Raw genomic sequence first — 18,209 nt, forward strand, 5'->3', positions numbered from 1 at the left:
AAACAAATGTGTTACCTTGCCCTGTTAGTTCTCTAATGAGAAATGGGTTCCTTATTAGCCCAAAAGGTAAAGGATTCCACTTGGAGAAATACCTGTGGCCCATAGCACTTTGCTGTTGAGAATATGGGCTATGTTATTAACCAGCTGTGATCGTGGTTCCTAGATGGGTACTATTCCACTGATTGAGTGCTGATGGGACTGGAATGGTATGGCAGTCAGCAATGCCTGGGGCTGAGCAGTTTCGTGTTCTGTTTTCTCTCACTTTCCCATCCAGCTGATGCAGAAATGCCTCCGTCCACTGAAGTCCTGCGCTCCCCCAGCTGTGCCCGAATCAGCTTCACCCCAACAATCAAGGAGCAAACTGCCATGTCCACTAAGGGCATCTCGGCCGACTTTGTGGTGCAATATGACGTGGAGCTCAAAGACCTTATTGGAGATGTTCAGGCAAGACGAAAAGAGCCGTCATTAAGTTGAGAGCTACCTCATGGTTCATGTGGGACCTCTTGAGAGGGGAACAGTGTTTACCAGGTGGCTTTAAATAAAGTCATGTCTGTAAATTTTAGAGAAGGTCCTAAACTGAAATCAGTGGGCTAATACAAAACAAAACTTGATTAAACCAAACTTGTTGCTTACCTAATAGGACCTAGCATTACAAAACAGCAATTAAACATATTTTACAAAATGTGCTTTCATTGTTTAATATTTATTTTCTCTATTAGTCCTTACTTTAATTTAGGTGAGTTACGCTCCTTTGAAGAGATAAACAGTACAAGTTATATGGTTCACACTGACTTATCATTGAAAGGGAACCTTTAGTCTACAGAAAATTAGCACAACTAAATAATTTAATCCTGTTTGGGTCAGTGATGTTTTGATTAATTTCACAGTGTTTTGGAAACATGTGGTCTGTTTGCATCACTGACTATATTTCATGGTAATGGCAATTAATTAGAATGACCTCATTCAAGACCCAAAGCTCAATTTCTGTGTCAGTTAATTTAATTTATGAGGCAGCATGAGCCCATGTTGTGTCATGAGAGTTTGACACTTAAAACACCAGTAGTCAATCTTATACAATGAATTTAACTAGGAAAACAAAGGACTATATCTGGGCCAGAGTTTGCTTAACATTTTTTGTGAAGAGGATTAAAGCTATTATTTATAATTAGACTCACTCCTTTCTTTGTCCTGTTTTTAGAGGTTCCATTTAAAGTTGATGACTTTGCTAAAATCAAATCAGACAACTGTCAACTGTGGTTCTTATCTGTTCAACGTGACAGCTTTCAATTAATTAGCTATGGAATTGAGATTGTTTTAAGACATAGTGCTTATTAACACTACATGTCATAGTTAATTTCTGTTTAATTTGAATTAAATTAAATTTGAACAGGATTTGAATTTCTAAACTTTTCAGAGATTTAATTTCAATATGAGAATCTGCAAAATAAGAATGAGATGCCTTTATGTTAAAATGGTGAAAACAAAATTAAGTTCCTTGACTTTTGCACTTGCCTTCAACTATTTATCAGGCAAACAAGGCTAATGACATTCAGTAATGATTAAAATATGTACAAAATATTATGAACAATCTCTCAAAGGGTTTTTATAGTTTTGAAAGTAGACCTGTTGTCTGTATTGCATTTGACAATTGTCAGGCCAGTGGTTACTGCTAGAAACAGCTGTTATTTGTAAACCCACCTTACCATCGTGGCTAGGAATAAATCAAACTTTCAATACATCTACCCATGACAAAATCCAATCTAAAAAGCTAGTTGTTTGTTTGCCGATAGGCAAGTCTCAGACAAACAGAAAGCCACTATCAAGTGAACTACAGTACCAATTTCTCAGACCAGTCATTAAAACGCAGTAGCAAAATAAATTTGTTGACAGTGAAGAAATATTTTACACATTTCAAATAAAGCACAAAATCGTGAACTTTGTGAGAAAGTACTGTAAGTTGCCATGTCGTCGCAAACTCCTGGTCTCACCACAGGAGAGAGAAGTCGTGCAAATTGTGATGTGATGTGGCCCTTCCTGCTCACTAGTCACTGTAATCACTAGTGTAATGTGATGTCCAAGTGAAGAAGTACAGGTTGTAGAGCAGACATTTCACCCCAGAAATGATCAAACGTGGTCTGCATGAAAAGTTAACAAGTAGTATTTGTCGACAAAATCATCTTAAAATCAAGAGCAATATTTCTATTGGATTAAAAGAGATATATTCAGAATCCTGCTTCTTTACAATGTAATAGGGCCACTTCACATCATCGGAAGTTTTGTTGCCCTGTTCTGAATTGCAGAGTACGGTGCTGTGCTTAGCTGGACATTTGGTCTCTTTTGTGGTGTAAATTTGGGGGAAGTTACAGTGTACATTGTACTTTCATTGTGGTTTGAAATGCACTCATGCATGATTCTTTCGAACCCCAAAATATAAAAATAATATTGCAGTTCCCCTTTAAAATTGTGTGTGTCCAATAGTTTCTGATTAGAGTTTTTTGATTTACAAGATTAATGTTTGTTCCATTTTACGCTTTTTATATATCAGTTGACATTGCATAAAATGCATGTTTTATCATTTTCATGGAATATCTCATTTATGACACACAAAAATAAAGTGTTAATTTTTTTCTCTCTCTATTCTACCATATGCTCTATTTTACACGTACAGATTTTCTTCAGTTCTATTTTGTTCTGAATCTCTCTGCAGATCTACGATGGTTATTTTGTACACTATTTTGCTCCCAGAGGACTTCCAGTTGTACCCAAGGATGTTATCTTTGTGATTGACACTAGCGGCTCCATGCTTGGGACTAAAATTAAACAGGTACAGAAAGTACATGTGAAAAATAGCATCCTTTTAAAGGCAGAAGGATGGTATTTTTAAAAAGTTTCTTTTAATTCTTTTAAAGGTTCTTCACCAACATTATGTAAATGCCTTTCAAGAACGTCAGTGATTAGTTAAGATGCTTTGACTTTTCAAGTAGAAAAATGCACTCATTTTTATTTGACATTTTACGAGGAAAACTATAGGTACACATTAAGATAAACAACTGAACAAAGTTTCCAAGTTATAAATCCTTTAAATTACTCACCCTTGATCACCGCTCCCCACATTCCTCCTCACACATAAAACCATAGAGGTAGGGGAAAATATAATAATTTTACAGATCAAAAAATAAAAAAATACAGATGAAGGAGTAAAAGATAAAATTCAAAATAAAGACAAAAACTTAAATTTAAATATGGATAAGAAAGTATACTAAACATATTGGAGAGCAACGTCTTAGTGAATGCAAGAAAATATAATTCTAGGTACTGTACATTCTTCCTGCAAAAATCCATCCATCTTTTTTCCAATGGATTTGCCATACATTTTCTTTATCTAGTACAGAGTCATGGGGATTGCTGGAGCCTAACCTGACAAGCAATGGGCACAAAGCAGGACAGACCCTGGATGGGATGTCAGTGCACTGCAGGGCAGCTGTACAAATCCATTCACAAATTAAAATCCATTTAATTTTCTAAACAATTTATCCGATATAGGGTACCAGCATCTATTCCAGCAAATGACGGGATTGCATACAAGCACAAATTAAGTTAACAAAAAGTGTGATTCAATAAATTTCAAAATGTCATGTTGTCATATTTATTGAAATGTTTGAAAACCTTCTGCATAAAGTCACAAATCAGAGAGAAGAGCAGATGCCCACACTCATCTCTATCTGTATGTGTTAGATTGGCCTTGGACAGACGGTGATGCCAACAGTCAGTGGGGACAGCTCTTATTTGCTGTAGGGGTGGCAATAGAGTAGCTATATCACCCTGCAACGCATAACTGGCAACCAACTGAAGCTCAGCAGGTGTGAGCCTGGCCAGTACTTGGATGGGAAACCTCCTGGGAAAGCTAAGGTTGCTACTGGAAGAGGTGTTAGTGGGACCAGTAGTCCCACTAACAGTAAAAAGGGTGCCGTCCTTTGGATGAGACAAAAACCCAAAGTCCTGACTCTCCGTTGTCATTAAAACCCCAGGGCATTTCTCGAGTAGAGTAGAAGTGCTACCCTGTTGTCCTGGCCACTATTCCCTTTGGCCTTTACCATTCATGGCCTCCTAATAATCCCCAATGAACTGGCTTCATCACTCTGTCTCCTCCCTGCTGATAGCCGGTGAGCATTCTGGGGCACTGTGGCTGCCATCTCATCAACCATGTGGGTCTACAGTACACATTGGTGGTGGTGGAGGAGAGTCCCCATTACCTGTAAAGCGCTTTGAGTGGAGTGTCCAGAAAAGCGCTATATAAGTGTAAGGCATTATTAATTATTAATACAATGGAGAAAACCTACTAGTTTTGATAAGTACTCAATTAAATATGAACACTACAGTCAGATGGATGCAATTTCCCTGTATGACATAAGGTCCTGACATCTGATGTTATCCACAGACTAAGGAAGCAATGAAAATCATACTCAGTGACCTACGAGAAAATGACTACTTCAACATCATTACCTTCTCCCATTCAGTGAACACCTGGAAAACAGAAACCACCATCAAAGCCACACCAAAGAATGTGAAGGAGGCCCAAGCATTTGTGAAGAAAATTTCTGCATCAGGATGTAGGTGTACACTTAAATGTCCTGTTTTCTTTAGCTTAAAGCAGCTAGAATGCAACTATTGCACTTCACAATAAAAGAAGTACGGCTTTAGTCTGTCACACAGACTTTTCTAGCATATTATGTTTTTGCGTAGTGTAGTTTTGAAACATTCACAAGTGCTTTTCTAGACATCTCTTGAAAAATATTTCACAAGGTAGATAGAACTTTATAAATATTATTTTATGCACTTTTAATATCCAGACTGTGTAGTGGGTAACAACTTTGGCAGTCTTATCTGCACAGCATGGAATAAAAAATAAGCTAGATCGTCTGATAAGACTTGTATGCTGTCAGTGTCACACATGATGAAATGTGGCCTAAGATTTAAATTAATTTCACTTTACCGTTTGCCAAAAGAACAGTACTTAGGCTATCCTTTTCACATATACTTTTTGTGACAATTTTTGGGAAAATATATTAAAGCTACTTTATTTTGTTTTTCTCACCAGCAACAGACATCAACTCAGCTTTGCTCAATGCAGCCAAGCTGGTCAACACCAAGAACCCCAGGAAAGGCTCAGGCAACCATGTTCCTCTGATTATCTTCCTCACAGATGGGGAGCCTACCACAGGTGTGACTTCTGGGGACAGGATTGTCAATAATGCCAAAGAGGCACTGGGGACAGCCTCGCTCTTCGGATTGGCATTTGGAAATGATGCAGATTACCCACTGATGCGCCGTTTATCCATGGAAAATCGAGGGGTGGCACGGATGATCTATGAAGATGCGGATGCCACCTTGCAGCTGAAGGGCTTTTATGATGAGGTAGCTAGCCCGCTGCTCTTTGACATCCAGTTAAACTACTTGGATAACCATGTCTACGATGTCACACGGGCTCTCTTCCCAAACTTCTTCCAAGGATCTGAGCTGGTGGTTGCCGGCCGGATCAAGCCTGGAATCAAGGACCTCAAAGTCAAGGTGAATGCTATGGATTCTGAGAAGCAGCTGACTGTGGAGAATGATGTGACTGTCCCTAGTTCAGGCAATGCTACCTTTGGGTGCCCAGGGGATCTACAAGGCATCTCAAGTTTTGTTCGCAGGTTGTGGGCGTACTTCACCATCAAAGACCTCCTCCAAGCCAAGCTGAACAACACAGATCCGGCAACACAACGTATCCTGACTGAAAAAGCTACAAACCTGTCACTGAAGTACAACTTTGTCTCTCCCGTCACATCCCTGGTTGTGGTCAAGCCTGATACTGAAGAGGCAAGCTTGAATGCCACTTCTACCACCACAGCTACAACAACTACAACTACAACAACAACTACAACAACAACAGCTACAACAACAACAACCACAATGCCCACTCATACCACAAGTACGGTAACACATACTCCATTTCTTTTTTCCAAATTGGCTCTCCACTCCACCAGAAAATCAGATACCACAACTACTTCCAGCTCTAAGACAAGCAAGCCCAGGCCTGAAAGTGCGCCTAGTACCAAGTTCCCTGGCCACCCCAGTGGTCTCCAAACTACAGGTCGAATCCTACCCACCTCCACCTCCTTCCCTGCCAAAACAGTCGCCTCCCCTGAATCCCAAAGTAGAACTGCTACCTCCGAGCATCGCCCCACCACTGCCAGTGCTCCCCCTGGAGGTCTGTCCACTAACCGGACAGATGCTTTTTGGGTGACGGCCCCAGCTCCACCCCCAGGCACCACTGCCATGCCCCACATCACTGAGATGGGCACCGATATAGAGATAGCCAGATTCATCAGTGCCACATTCATGCCCATGGTAGGGTTCACAGAGGAGAAGCTATATGCTGGGGAGGCAATTCAGGGTAAGTCCAGAGAGTCTCCCCTGTGAAAGTGCCACTTCCCTATGCCACTGCAAAGTGACACATCCCGTACCCTGTTGCATGGCATACATGGGGCAACTTTTGAAAGTTGGGAGAGGCTTTGAAAATACCACTTGCAGGGAGATCCGTGCAAACAGAACTCCAGAAGGCAAGCAAGCGTGTATTTATGTTTTTTTCCTAACCAAATTGCTTCTAACCCCCCCATTCCCCCCACAAATATCTCACTCAAGGCAAAGTCGAGCATGAAACCAAAATACAATATACAGTGTATGATTAACTACAACTTTCACGAGTGCATTTTCTCCTAAGAGAACAAGCTATTTCTGTCAGTTGCTGAAGTGTAACTCGTTTAGCTTGTTAATATTTGACAAATATTTGCCATTAGGAAATATGAAAATAGTAACTCAAATATTTTGGAATGATTAATAGGATTGATTATATTATATGTACGTAGTTGGAGCTCTGTTATGTGCTCTTTACATGCACAGTAAAAGTTACACTGTTAAAGCAAAATTTCTATTCGTACATCATTTTGGGGCTATATGGTTTTCCATACTATTGTGTACAGAGGCTCCAATATTGTTTGTACGTTAAAGACACCAGCTTCCTGGACATATAAATAATAACATATTGATTCTTTTATGCCACTTAATATAGGCACTCTAATTATTTCTAATAATTAAATATAATTTCTAAATATACATTTATGCCTTTTCTTTGAGTAACAGCTTTACTGATTCCCTGTGCTGTGTAGCCTTTGGCACAGTTTCACTGCCTGCATTGAGTTTAGTATTTGGCTTTAAAAATAAAACCTTTTGCCAACAAGTACAAAATGAGTTTCACCACTTGCCTTTCTGATGGAGACATTACACAATTTTTCTAACACTATTGCGCAAATGGTAGATGTACAGCCTCCCATCTTCTCTGCTCTGAATGTAGTTTGTGGGAACAGCATGTTGATATACTGTATAAAAAGAAAAACTTGTGTTGGCTAGATGATGCTTTGGATATCTGCTGCCTCATAGTGCTGGGGCCCTGGGTTTAATTTCAGACCTGGGGTGCTATTTGTGTCACGTTTGTGTGGGTTTCCTCTGGGTGCTCCTGTTTCTTTCCCACAGTCCAAAAACATACTGGTAGGTCAATTGTCTTTTAGGGAAGTTGGCCCTGGTGTGCATGTCTGTATGTCTGGCCTGCGATGGACTGGTGTCCCATCCGGAGTGTACCCTGTCTTGCACCCATTGCTTACCAAAATAGGCTCCAGCTCCCCCAGGACCCTGAAATGGAAGAAGTGGTTTGAAAATGGATGGATGAATATTTGCTGTGCAATTTTGTTACAACACAAAAGAACTGAATCAACTGCTAGCATTAAATGGTTACTAGTTTGATACCGTGTTATGTCTTCAGCTATCTATTACCGTGGAACAGGTAATAGGTTTATTTCATGCTGAAAAACAGAAGAAAGAAAACACAACGTTTCGGCCGTGGAGCCTTCTTCAGGTGTTCCTTTGTAGCCTACGCATGCTGATGCAGCTACCCACCTGAACTATCTATTACCATGAATGGTCAGCAATTGCGGGGCACAACTGACTAGTGCCGCTAATTTTCAGTATATTTAAATCTAGGAAAGGTTCTCAGGCTTCTTTAGCCACTGAGACCCCTTGTTATTGCTGGGAGCTGTGTCTTTCCACTCATCCATTTTCACTTCTCTTTTTGCACTGTGGGTTTGTGAAAGACCTGGATGACCGGGCAGTGCATGGTTCAAAGGCTTTGTGCTTTGTAGTTTCTAATAACAAGCAGGCGTTTCTAAATTTCTAAGTTTCTGAACCCAGTCATTTAGCCACTTTTCTCCTTCATGGTCTTGCAAGCACCAGAAGAGAGCAAAAGTGAAACAATTTGCAAACAACAGCATAGTATGAGATGAACTTGGGTATATCTTTCTTGTTTTTCAGATGTTTCCTCTGTCGTTCAAGTTCAGATAAAGGGTAATCTTTTACACTGGGTTTATTTGAGATTTAAAGTATTTAATTTGTTCAGATACTGTATATGAATCTGTGGTTTTGACAGCAGTGCTGTAGCAACTTGAGCCTTGTGGGAAAGTAATTGTTTTTCATAATGTAAATGTTTCTTTCTTTGGCTTTAATATATTTTTATATACAGTTAAGGGAATAACTAAATTTGACTCCAGTGGGAATTTTAAAATTAATCAAGCAGAATGCATAGTTATAGTAGTTACAGCTATGGTAATTTCTGGACAGATTCATCAAATAGAACTTGTCTGACAGTATCTTCACACTTTTGCCATGTAACAGTATGTGGGATGTTTTGCTGAATTCTGGCAACATTTGGCTTGATCTTGTGATCAGATACTTTAGTTTATAGAGATAGGACAGGTTTTCAAAAAATGTCTATGCTCTTAATGAACCACATGGTTGTTGTTGGAGACTGTTGTTATATGAATGAGATGTATAAACTAGACTTAAAGTTTTGTTTCCATTATTCTTTTTTAGATACTGACCAACATGAAGGTGAGTTGAATCTAATCACTATAATCAATTTATTGTATATCTAACAGAGCTATTACTAACCCAGAGTAAATATACTACAACATATAAATCATCGTATTCCACCTTGTTATATTAATTAGTAATAATGTGTCTTTTTAAGGTAGACATTATTTCAGGGATCTCCAATTCTGGTCCTGGAGGTCTGGTGTGTCTGCAAGTTTTAATTACAGTTCATCTTTAATGATTTCAGTTAGTTCATCATAAGTCACTAATCATTGATTGGAACATTTGAGCAACCTGTACCAGCTTTTCAGGTGTTGGCACCTTAAAAAGACCTAAACAAATTTTAAAACATTGGCTTTCCAAGACCCATATCTGGGAACCTCTACTTTTATACATTATGGATGGGACATTAGTCAGAAAATCAACTGTCTTTGTGTTTTATGGTGTTGGAGAACACACTACTGCAGGTCACAAAAGTGAATCAGTACCCATTATGGTCAACTACAAGAGAGCACAAATAAGGAAAAAAAAACTTTGTAGAATTTTACAGCTGTTTCAGTATAGTCATAATGAACCCTATAAGAATATGCATCTACTATAAAGTCTGGAGCTTTCCTCTTTGTTAAGTTCGAATTCTTTTGAACCATCTTTGTAGTTGTGCTCTTGTAATAAGTTATGTGTAGAGCCTTATCTGTCATTGCAAAATACTGCTGTTAATACTGCTAATACACAATAATTCTTTGGATATTTGCAGTTTAGCTGGCTGCCTGAAAATGATGGTGTGTCATTCATGTTCTGATACCAGGACCATGTATAACATATCAGACACTGAACTAAGTCACACCTTTTTTGTATAAACCTCAGCATTATTTCCAGATTTTTATGTGGATGTTTTAAAAAGAAGAATTGATACAGACTCAAAATACATTCAATAATATTCTTAATACTTGCTGAAATTGTATAAATGTGTTGCTAAAATTTAGAAAGTCAGCCCTCTTATAAAGTATACTTTTTTTCAGTTTCCATTAACACACGCTATGGCTCTCAAATGTTCATATGCATAATTAGTGCAATGCATTTTGCAGTGTTTTGACATTCATTCCAATAACGACTGCCATCCTGTTAAGGTCATGTCGTGTCATGTGAAATTGACTTCAGGTATTTAGATGACCCTTATCTCAATCCACACTTTAAATATCCTAAAAGAAACATGGTTCTGCCGACATCTTCTTTAACAGGTTCATTGCTCTACGTTGCAGAGCACCTCACACTGGTTGAAGAGCATTTGCACTGAATGCAAGTACATTACCTAAGCACTCCTCCCAGTTCCTATGGGAATTCATAATTACCACTTACATAGCTTTACAATAGTTTCATGTCTCTGCACTTTGAATCACAAGTGTTGAGGAGTCACTACATCCTATGTAACAGAGCAAAATTTGGGAGAATTTCAACCCTAATCTCTTCCACTTCTGCTCTCCTGAGCATATGTATCTTGCCTCCAGAGCTCAACTCGAGCATCTTCTCTTGTGTTCCTCCCTCCTGTTGGCTTTGTCCTTACAGACAGGCTTCTGTTTGTAATTTCTCACCTGGGAGAGTTCAGCCAATGAAACTAATTTGATTCTACTTCACATGAATTAGGCTTTCGCTGAACTGCTGAATGAGGTGTCTGGTCTCTGCAGGAGTTGCTGCTGCTGTCTTACTCTAAGGTGAATCAGAAGGTGGCAATGTTAGAGGCACATTATTAAAGAAGTGGTAGGTAGGACACTTACAAGCTCCTGATCCAGCTATAACAGTCCAGCTAAAAATCTTAGAGGTCAAGATGATCTAAACTAAAGAATTTAGATGTACATTTAGGCATGTAAAAATATTTAGAGAACAAGACAAGCACTAAACTAAGGAATTAAGATGTACATTAAGCACAAGGTAATGGTAAATGTATTTAATTTTGGGACAAGAACAATATTCAATAGGGGGAAAATGACTTAAATAACAATGACAGTAACATAGTAATATCATCTAGCACAGGAAATGTGCATTTGAATCTGATATTGTCTATCTAATATCTTGAAAACTTTGACCTTGCAAAGATCAAATGACACACATAAAGTTAACAGTTAAATTTCTCATAAGTGGTGCAATTTCCCCTCTTGGAATGACTCATGCAATGTGATGGACTGGCGTCCCGTCCAGGTTATATCCTGCCTTGTGTCTATTGCTTGCCAAGATAGGCTTCAGCTTCTCTGCAACCCCATTCTGGATAAAGCAGTTAGAAGATGGATGGATGGAATGCATCTTAGAGATAAATGTTGAAAACGTGAGTTCCAATGCAAAGTATTTGAGGTACATTTGCACCAACAAGGACATGGTTTATTGATAGAGCTGCATTAATTGTGACATCTCAATATACAGTATAGAATAAATGATATAGAGTAAATGATCGGTATGACTGGCTCCTTTTATAAAGCATAAATGTTGATTTATTTATTGTCTCTTTTCAGATTTTTATTACTATGGTGAATACAATGACATCGTCTACCCCGATAATTATTATTATGACTGTAAGTGTACATGCACACTAATATTTCATGTAAATGTTTCTATTTGGAAGTACAGTATTTCAAATGTGGATAATCTGAATCAGATAAACAGAGCATTTAAGTACCTAGTTGATTACTAATACAATATAAGTTCATGTAATACTTGTTAATACCTATCTCTGTGCATCAATTATCCAGCAATTTGAAGTTTGTATTAACTTTCCTATCAAATAAAGCAGTCAATCAATAATATTGTGAAATATGTCTACTTTGAAAACAATGTGTGACTTTATGTATATTTAAGGATGTAATAAAATGGCAGACTAATATGCAAAACAGCCAGTGGAGGATTTTTCTGAAAACCTCAACATCTTCCAGTTGCACCAAACATTTGAAGGCGGTTTTGTCTCTTTCATAAAACAGTTTTTTGCTGGGAAAGTAAAAAAATAGAAGACTGTAAATACTATTTCTTTGTGGAACTTGGACATCAGAGTCAAATCAGTGCTCTTTCTTGGGAGTCACTAGTTATTACAACACTTCATATTGCCCACTCATGGAGAGTTTGCCTTAGTTTGTGATCACATTTTTGAAGATTCTGACCTGTTTGAATTAAAGATTGAACAAATGGAGACACTATTGGAGTCTTTATGCAAATTGTACTTTAATGCTGTATTGCCACTGAGGTATCTTTTGCAAAGCATTGTATGTGTCCAGAAAATATATATTTAAGGCTAAATGTATACACAATGCACAACTTACATGACAACAATTTGCTAGGATATTAAGCAATGAACTTTTTGTACTAATGTAGCATGCTAACATAAAAAATGTTACATGCTAGTTATATAACTACTGAGACCATGATAGTTTTAGGATTAAAACCATTTTGTATAGAAAAATGTGGCTAGTCAATTAAAGGTTATAACTTTAAATAGAGAAATACCTTAGTAGCTTGCTAGACCAATAATTTAATTAACAAAACAATGCAATTTAAAAAGGTTAATAAACCATAAAAGTGACCCAAAATGTTATTCAATGGGAGTATTACTAGCAGTCCTTTATGAGTGCATATACTATACAGTATATTCAAATTACAGTGTCTGTACTAAAAAAGCAATTGCTTGAAAATGGCAATTTTGAATATCTTGAGCTGCTTTTGTTTTTGGAAAGAACAGCAGCTCATTAAAAACATTTGTTGGCACTGAACTAACCAGGTCTTATTTATGTTTGTTCATTCTAGTGGATTCTACTCCTTCTAATGGTAAGTATTGTCATTCCTCCAACAACAACATTTAAAAAAAAAATAAAAACATGATTATTCTTAATATTTTAAAGTAGTATTATCTTGATCATTTGGGATTCTGAAAACTAAAATGTTACAATTATAAGCCTCACTGCATTCTTATATCACAATTTGTATTGAAAGGCTTCAAATGATGATTATTATAATAAGGCTATTAGCACTTTATGTCAAACTGCATTAGCTCATTGGCATTTATTTATTTGTTTACTGCATGGGCTTTTCAGTTCACATTTTGTGTTCAAAGTGCACAGTTGTGTAAAACCATGTGTATACAGTATATTGGATCATGTAAATAATAGCTGTGATACTGTGCAAGTCATATGGAGAAGAGACTGTTGAAAGATATATTATTGTGTGGTGGAAACCAACTTCAATGTTTTGTGAGTACTGTAAATTGTGCTTATGGTTTATGAGACTCTTGCTGCATACTTAAAAACGTTTTCCAAAGTAATGCTCACCATTAAGAAGTCAAAAGTGAAATCAACATTGTTTTTTGTGATTTAAAAAACGTCAATCAAAATAAAATTGATTGATACAAAATACACAGTGTCTTGGAATAATTCATATACTTGTGTTTATAGTTGGGTCTGCAAGTTCCAGGCTTATTTTCGCAGGTTCAGGTAAGACTGAGTGATTGATTGTGATGACAAAAATCAAATGTTTTTACTTTTATCTCGGAAATGTTTATCAGGTTCTTTTACAAATTAACAGAATAAAACAAAAACACAGTTGTATGCTAATATGAAAAGGGGAGGGAACGTGAACTAGCCTAACAAATGTTATAAATAACGAAATGAGTCTGTAGAAATTGATACAGATTTTGCACTAGCATAGTACATTTAGCTACACATCTACGAGCCCAATTTCTATAAATGGACACAACCAAACAAGTCAGAGATATATAAAGTCTTTTCTCAGCAAACTATTTTGGTTTTGGCTGTGGTTAGACCTGCCAGTTAAATGCATTGTAGCTACAGAATGACGGTAACTTGTGAGTCATTATGGAGCAGGAGTAGGTTAGGGCTTTTCGGAATAGTCATATTCCAATAACAAAATATAAATTAGTCTCATAATCCAAAAACGCTCACTCCCCAAACAGACCAGTAGTGGTGTCAGTAATAAATAGAAGAGGTAGCAATGCTCATCTGGCTCCAAGGGTATGGCATTTGCACATTCGGTGTGCAAGAAGAAAAATATTAGATGGTGTACTCAATTATTTAAAGAAGGCTGTTTATGTCTCAGATGCATTTGCAACAGTCCAACTTGTCTGCTTTCTATACCATATAAAAGTAGCCGGCAGGAGACTAATTTAGATATTAATTTTAGTCATACAGAGAGCTGACTAGATTCCTTGCAGTGGGAGTTGAAAAATGTGCTATAACTGCATGCTGAGGTCCAACGTTAAAAAGATTCTTGAGTTTTTTAAGCACCAGTCCACCAGTGTTGGCTAACAAGAGACATTAGCTGGAATACAGCTGTTGAATGTGGATTTTCCTAGTTTGTGGGCGATGACAAACTCCAGATTGTGTTGCACTCTCTTTCAGCTGATGGAGACCCCCACTTTGTGGTTCATCTGCCCAAACTTTCAGAACACATTTGCTTCACCATTGATGGGCTGCCCAATGATGTACTGCGACTGGTAGATGACCCAGAGAAAGGTATTTCAGTAGAGCCACTGTATATTAACTTCTGGCTATTTCTTGTGCGTGAATGTCGGTTCTTTTAAGAGGTCGATAATACCTCATTTGAATGGGAATTTCACATTCCCAGTATCTTGTTTGAAGTAACATCCTTTTAAAATTATTAGGGTGAAAATTTAGGACATTATTTGGAATAAAAATGTGCAGTGTCAAGCATATGGCTATCCTGGCAGGTGAATCCTCAATTCTCGTGTTGTCATCATTGGCCTCTAAAAACGGTCTTTTCCAGTTTTTTTTCAAAATCCACCACCAGGTAGTTTGTTGTACCTTTTAACTTACCATTACCTAAGGCTCTTGGATCCAGGAACATCGCAAACCCCGGGTTCAACAGGAAAGTACTGAACTCAGATTGAGTCACAGAGAAACTAGGATGATTAATTCTTTACTGTTTACCATAAGTATAAAATAGAAAAAAATGGGATTACACCAGTTTATTTAGCAACTATATACGGTACATAGGCATCTATACTGTAGGCCTCTAATTAGCTGAGGTCAGTACCTCGTATATACATATCTCAGCCATTGTAAGAAAGTTCAGACACTGAGAAGTAGTCTCTTTCAGTATTGCTGGAGCGTACAAGCAACTCACATATGATTTACTGCACATCACTGGAGAGACAAAGCATGACCTTGATCCCACCCTCAGGGTGTGATCATTTTCTCTGCTTGCCTGTTACAGACTGGTAGGATATATGGAGCAAGATGTTTAAGTTAGTTTCATACAGTATGTTTCAATTTGAAATATCCATTTATTTTTCCTACTATATACCCAGGGTATATCCTTTTCACAGCTTCTGAAAAACTTCCTAAAATTTAAGTACATACCATGGAGAGACACATCACCGTTGAACATGCCTGAATTTCTAGTGTTTTGGTCTCAAATCAGCTCCTGTCCTTCCTTGTTGACCCTACTATGACCATCAGATTTTCTGTAGGGGTATTCCTAGTACTTAGGAAGTGCAACATGAAGGTCTCATCTAATATGCTGTATATGGCCTACTATAGCTAGGAATACTATAACAACAATTTCACTCTCGCTTCCTGCAGGCTTAACTGTGGACGGCCATTTAATGTGGGCCCCTTCAAAAGTAGGCTTTGAAGATAAAACCAGGACTTACTTCAGTCAGCTGAGCTTCTCTGTGAAGATGGGAAGCGCAGAGCCCTGGAACATCACAGTGTCCCTGGGCTCCATTGTCATGGAGGGGGAGGAGCAGGTTACGCTGTTCACCGACAGAACTGGCACTGTCAAGGTGCGGGACTTGAAGATCACTATAGATAGCAACCAGACCGCCTGGGTGACAGTTGGACAAGACATTGGATTCATGGTTCTCTTCCACCACTACAAACACCCTACCTATCTACAGCTCAGCCACCTAGGTCTCTACATTGCCAATGGACAAGGCCTATCTCCAAGTACACATGGTTTACTAGGTATGTCAAAATTTAAGAAATTATATTCAATGTTCTCATTTGTTTACATGCTGCCATCAGACATATCAACACATTGGCTGTATTGTCAGGAGGAAGGCACAGTAGAGTGTCATCAACCAGTCAAGAAGCAGTAGCATCCAGAAGATAACAGCCTTCATTTAACAGTTGCTGCTGCACAGTGTCAGTGAAGTCATTTAAGCAAAAAAAAAAGTATTCTAATGAAAAATGGAGAGGTCTATCTATCTCTGGGTTGTCTCCACAGGCCAGTTCCAGCACGCAGATATTGAGATACTACGAACCACAGATACTGCAAGACATGCTGAGGTCAACACCGAGGGCAAGCAGGCCATGGGAGAGCTGAGACGCAATGGGGAGAGAATTCCCATTGTTCTCGTGGACAAGAAACTGAAAGATTCAGTGAAGAAAAAACACGCTGGACAGTGCTGGGTAATTGCAAAACCTGATGTGGAGAAGCTGATAGGTGGAACATATCAGAGTTTCGTGGTAGACCACCTGTAGATTCTCACCCTCCATGTATACCTTACTTATATATATATACCACAAAACTCTGTATATGAAAACTTTTGCAAGAAAGAAATATCACAATCACTTACTGCTACCCACCATTGTATGCCTGGAATTCAAATGACTATCAAAGACGTTTTTATGACAAAATGTTTGAACTAGGAGAGAAAAAGACTTATACCCCTTTGAAACCATCTCTGTCATATCTGCTTAACATAAGACTATAGTGTAGTAAAGAGAATTCAAATGGGAGAGTTCAATGCTTCATTACCACGTGATGAGTATGATGTATATCCAATATTGAAATTTGTCTATTTTTTCTTCCCGACAAGCAGCACGTTCATATTGAACATGAGAAAAACACTAGCAAGTGCAGGTCTAAAGTACTGTGAGGAAAAGAGGTGGACTCTTGACCTGTAAATTATGAAGAACTTGAAGTTTTTTTTTTTAACTTAGGGAGCTTGGGTCAAATCCAGAGAAATAAGAGAGCAAAATACTGCTATTCCTGCCTGCACATCTAGCGCCCACTGATGGAAACCTGAAACTGAACACAGAATGGGATGTTTTTGACTTAGTTTCATGTCCATATCAGCTGAGCTCATTTTCAAGATATCCTTATGCATGCAGCTCATTCTAGTTTTTACTTAAGGATGTCTGTCTGATGCCAAACAAGACTATAGCAACTATAGGGGTCATGTAGAGTATTTCTTTAGAAAATGTCACAATATAGGAAATGAATGATGACCTTTCAACTGTTAAAAGTGAAAAGGTTGTCAGGATACAAAAACTGAAGGACAAATTGCTATCATATAATCTAAATAGCAATGCGGATTTGTAGACACACTGAGCTGCATTTCACAGATCTTTTGTACTCTTTGACATGAGCATCAACAGGAGCCAGGCTTTGCTGGTTGTGCAGGCATTAATAACATTGTGAAAGGATCTGTAATGGTGTATGAGAGGTAAGGTGTATCATGAATTTGAGGTGGAATTTAGGCCAGGTGACAATGCAGTTTTTTTAACAAAGAGAGGTTACAGCAGCACTGTAAAAAACAGAAACACTTTAGTTTTTTACACAAATATATACTTTGTATAGTGAAATGAATATTGTCAGCACTTAAACTGTAACATGTAACCATACCAGACCTTTGTTACTTTTTTTAAAAATCAAGCTTAATAAACTACTGCGTGGTTTGCTCTGAAACAAATCAAAAGATACCCACATTTTGTTTGAACAGACCCAGTTCTTTCACACTTTTCAGTATACAGTATGCATAAGTGCATACATTATCTGTATAAAAAAAATAGAAAAATAGAAGTAATGTTATACTTACAAGAAGGCAACCTTGTGACACATTACATGTTTTCTAAAGCAAATTGGACATCAGTGTGTTAAACAAGACCACAATTAACTTATCGATCAAAAGACTAACAAAAACTGAAATATCCCATACTGACAATCTTCCCTACAATCTTGAGACAATATGGTGGTAACCTTAACTAACATTACCTGGATTAGACCAGTATTTTCATATTCATTAATAAGATAAAAATGAGTCAAGGGGGATGGCACATTGTCTAGCATTGGTGCCTTGCAGTGCTGGGGTCCTGGGTTCAATTCTGGATCTGGGGTGCTGTCTTTGTGGAGTTATGTTCTCCGTGTTCAGATGGTTTCCCTCGGGGTGCTGTAGTTTCCTCCCAAAGACATACTAGTAAATTAATTGGCCGTGGTGAGAGTATGTTTTTGTTTCC

At 37.9% G+C, this 18,209-nt stretch overlaps 1 protein-coding gene across 4 annotated transcripts in view; it reads left to right on the top strand.

The window, feature by feature from the left end:
• itih6 (inter-alpha-trypsin inhibitor heavy chain family member 6) overlaps positions 1 to 17,679 on the top strand; it is a 31,505-nt gene extending 13,826 nt beyond the window's left edge. The window contains exons 6-17 of one of the 4 annotated variants that reach the window (XM_088627055.1): positions 275 to 444; positions 2,708 to 2,824; positions 4,439 to 4,610; positions 5,099 to 6,433; positions 8,401 to 8,433; positions 8,959 to 8,976; positions 11,460 to 11,519; positions 12,739 to 12,759; positions 13,383 to 13,421; positions 14,346 to 14,459; positions 15,549 to 15,932; positions 16,195 to 17,679. In XM_088627055.1, the coding sequence (XP_088483181.1) occupies positions 275 to 444; positions 2,708 to 2,824; positions 4,439 to 4,610; positions 5,099 to 6,433; positions 8,401 to 8,433; positions 8,959 to 8,976; positions 11,460 to 11,519; positions 12,739 to 12,759; positions 13,383 to 13,421; positions 14,346 to 14,459; positions 15,549 to 15,932; positions 16,195 to 16,451 (2,720 nt within the window). In that variant the 3' untranslated portion in view covers positions 16,452 to 17,679. The remainder of the gene's footprint in view (positions 1 to 274; positions 445 to 2,707; positions 2,825 to 4,438; positions 4,611 to 5,098; positions 6,434 to 8,400; positions 8,434 to 8,958; positions 8,977 to 11,459; positions 11,520 to 12,738; positions 12,760 to 13,382; positions 13,422 to 14,345; positions 14,460 to 15,548; positions 15,933 to 16,194) is intronic. The other 3 variants (XM_088627057.1, XM_088627056.1, XM_088627059.1) reach the window with 3 other exon arrangements.
• Positions 17,680 to 18,209: the final 530 nt, after the last annotated feature.

This window comes from Lepisosteus platostomus, chromosome 3 (assembly GCF_059453375.1).
Source record: "Lepisosteus platostomus isolate fLepPlt1 chromosome 3, fLepPlt1.hap1, whole genome shotgun sequence".
Taxonomy (NCBI): Eukaryota; Metazoa; Chordata; class Actinopteri; order Semionotiformes; family Lepisosteidae; genus Lepisosteus; species Lepisosteus platostomus.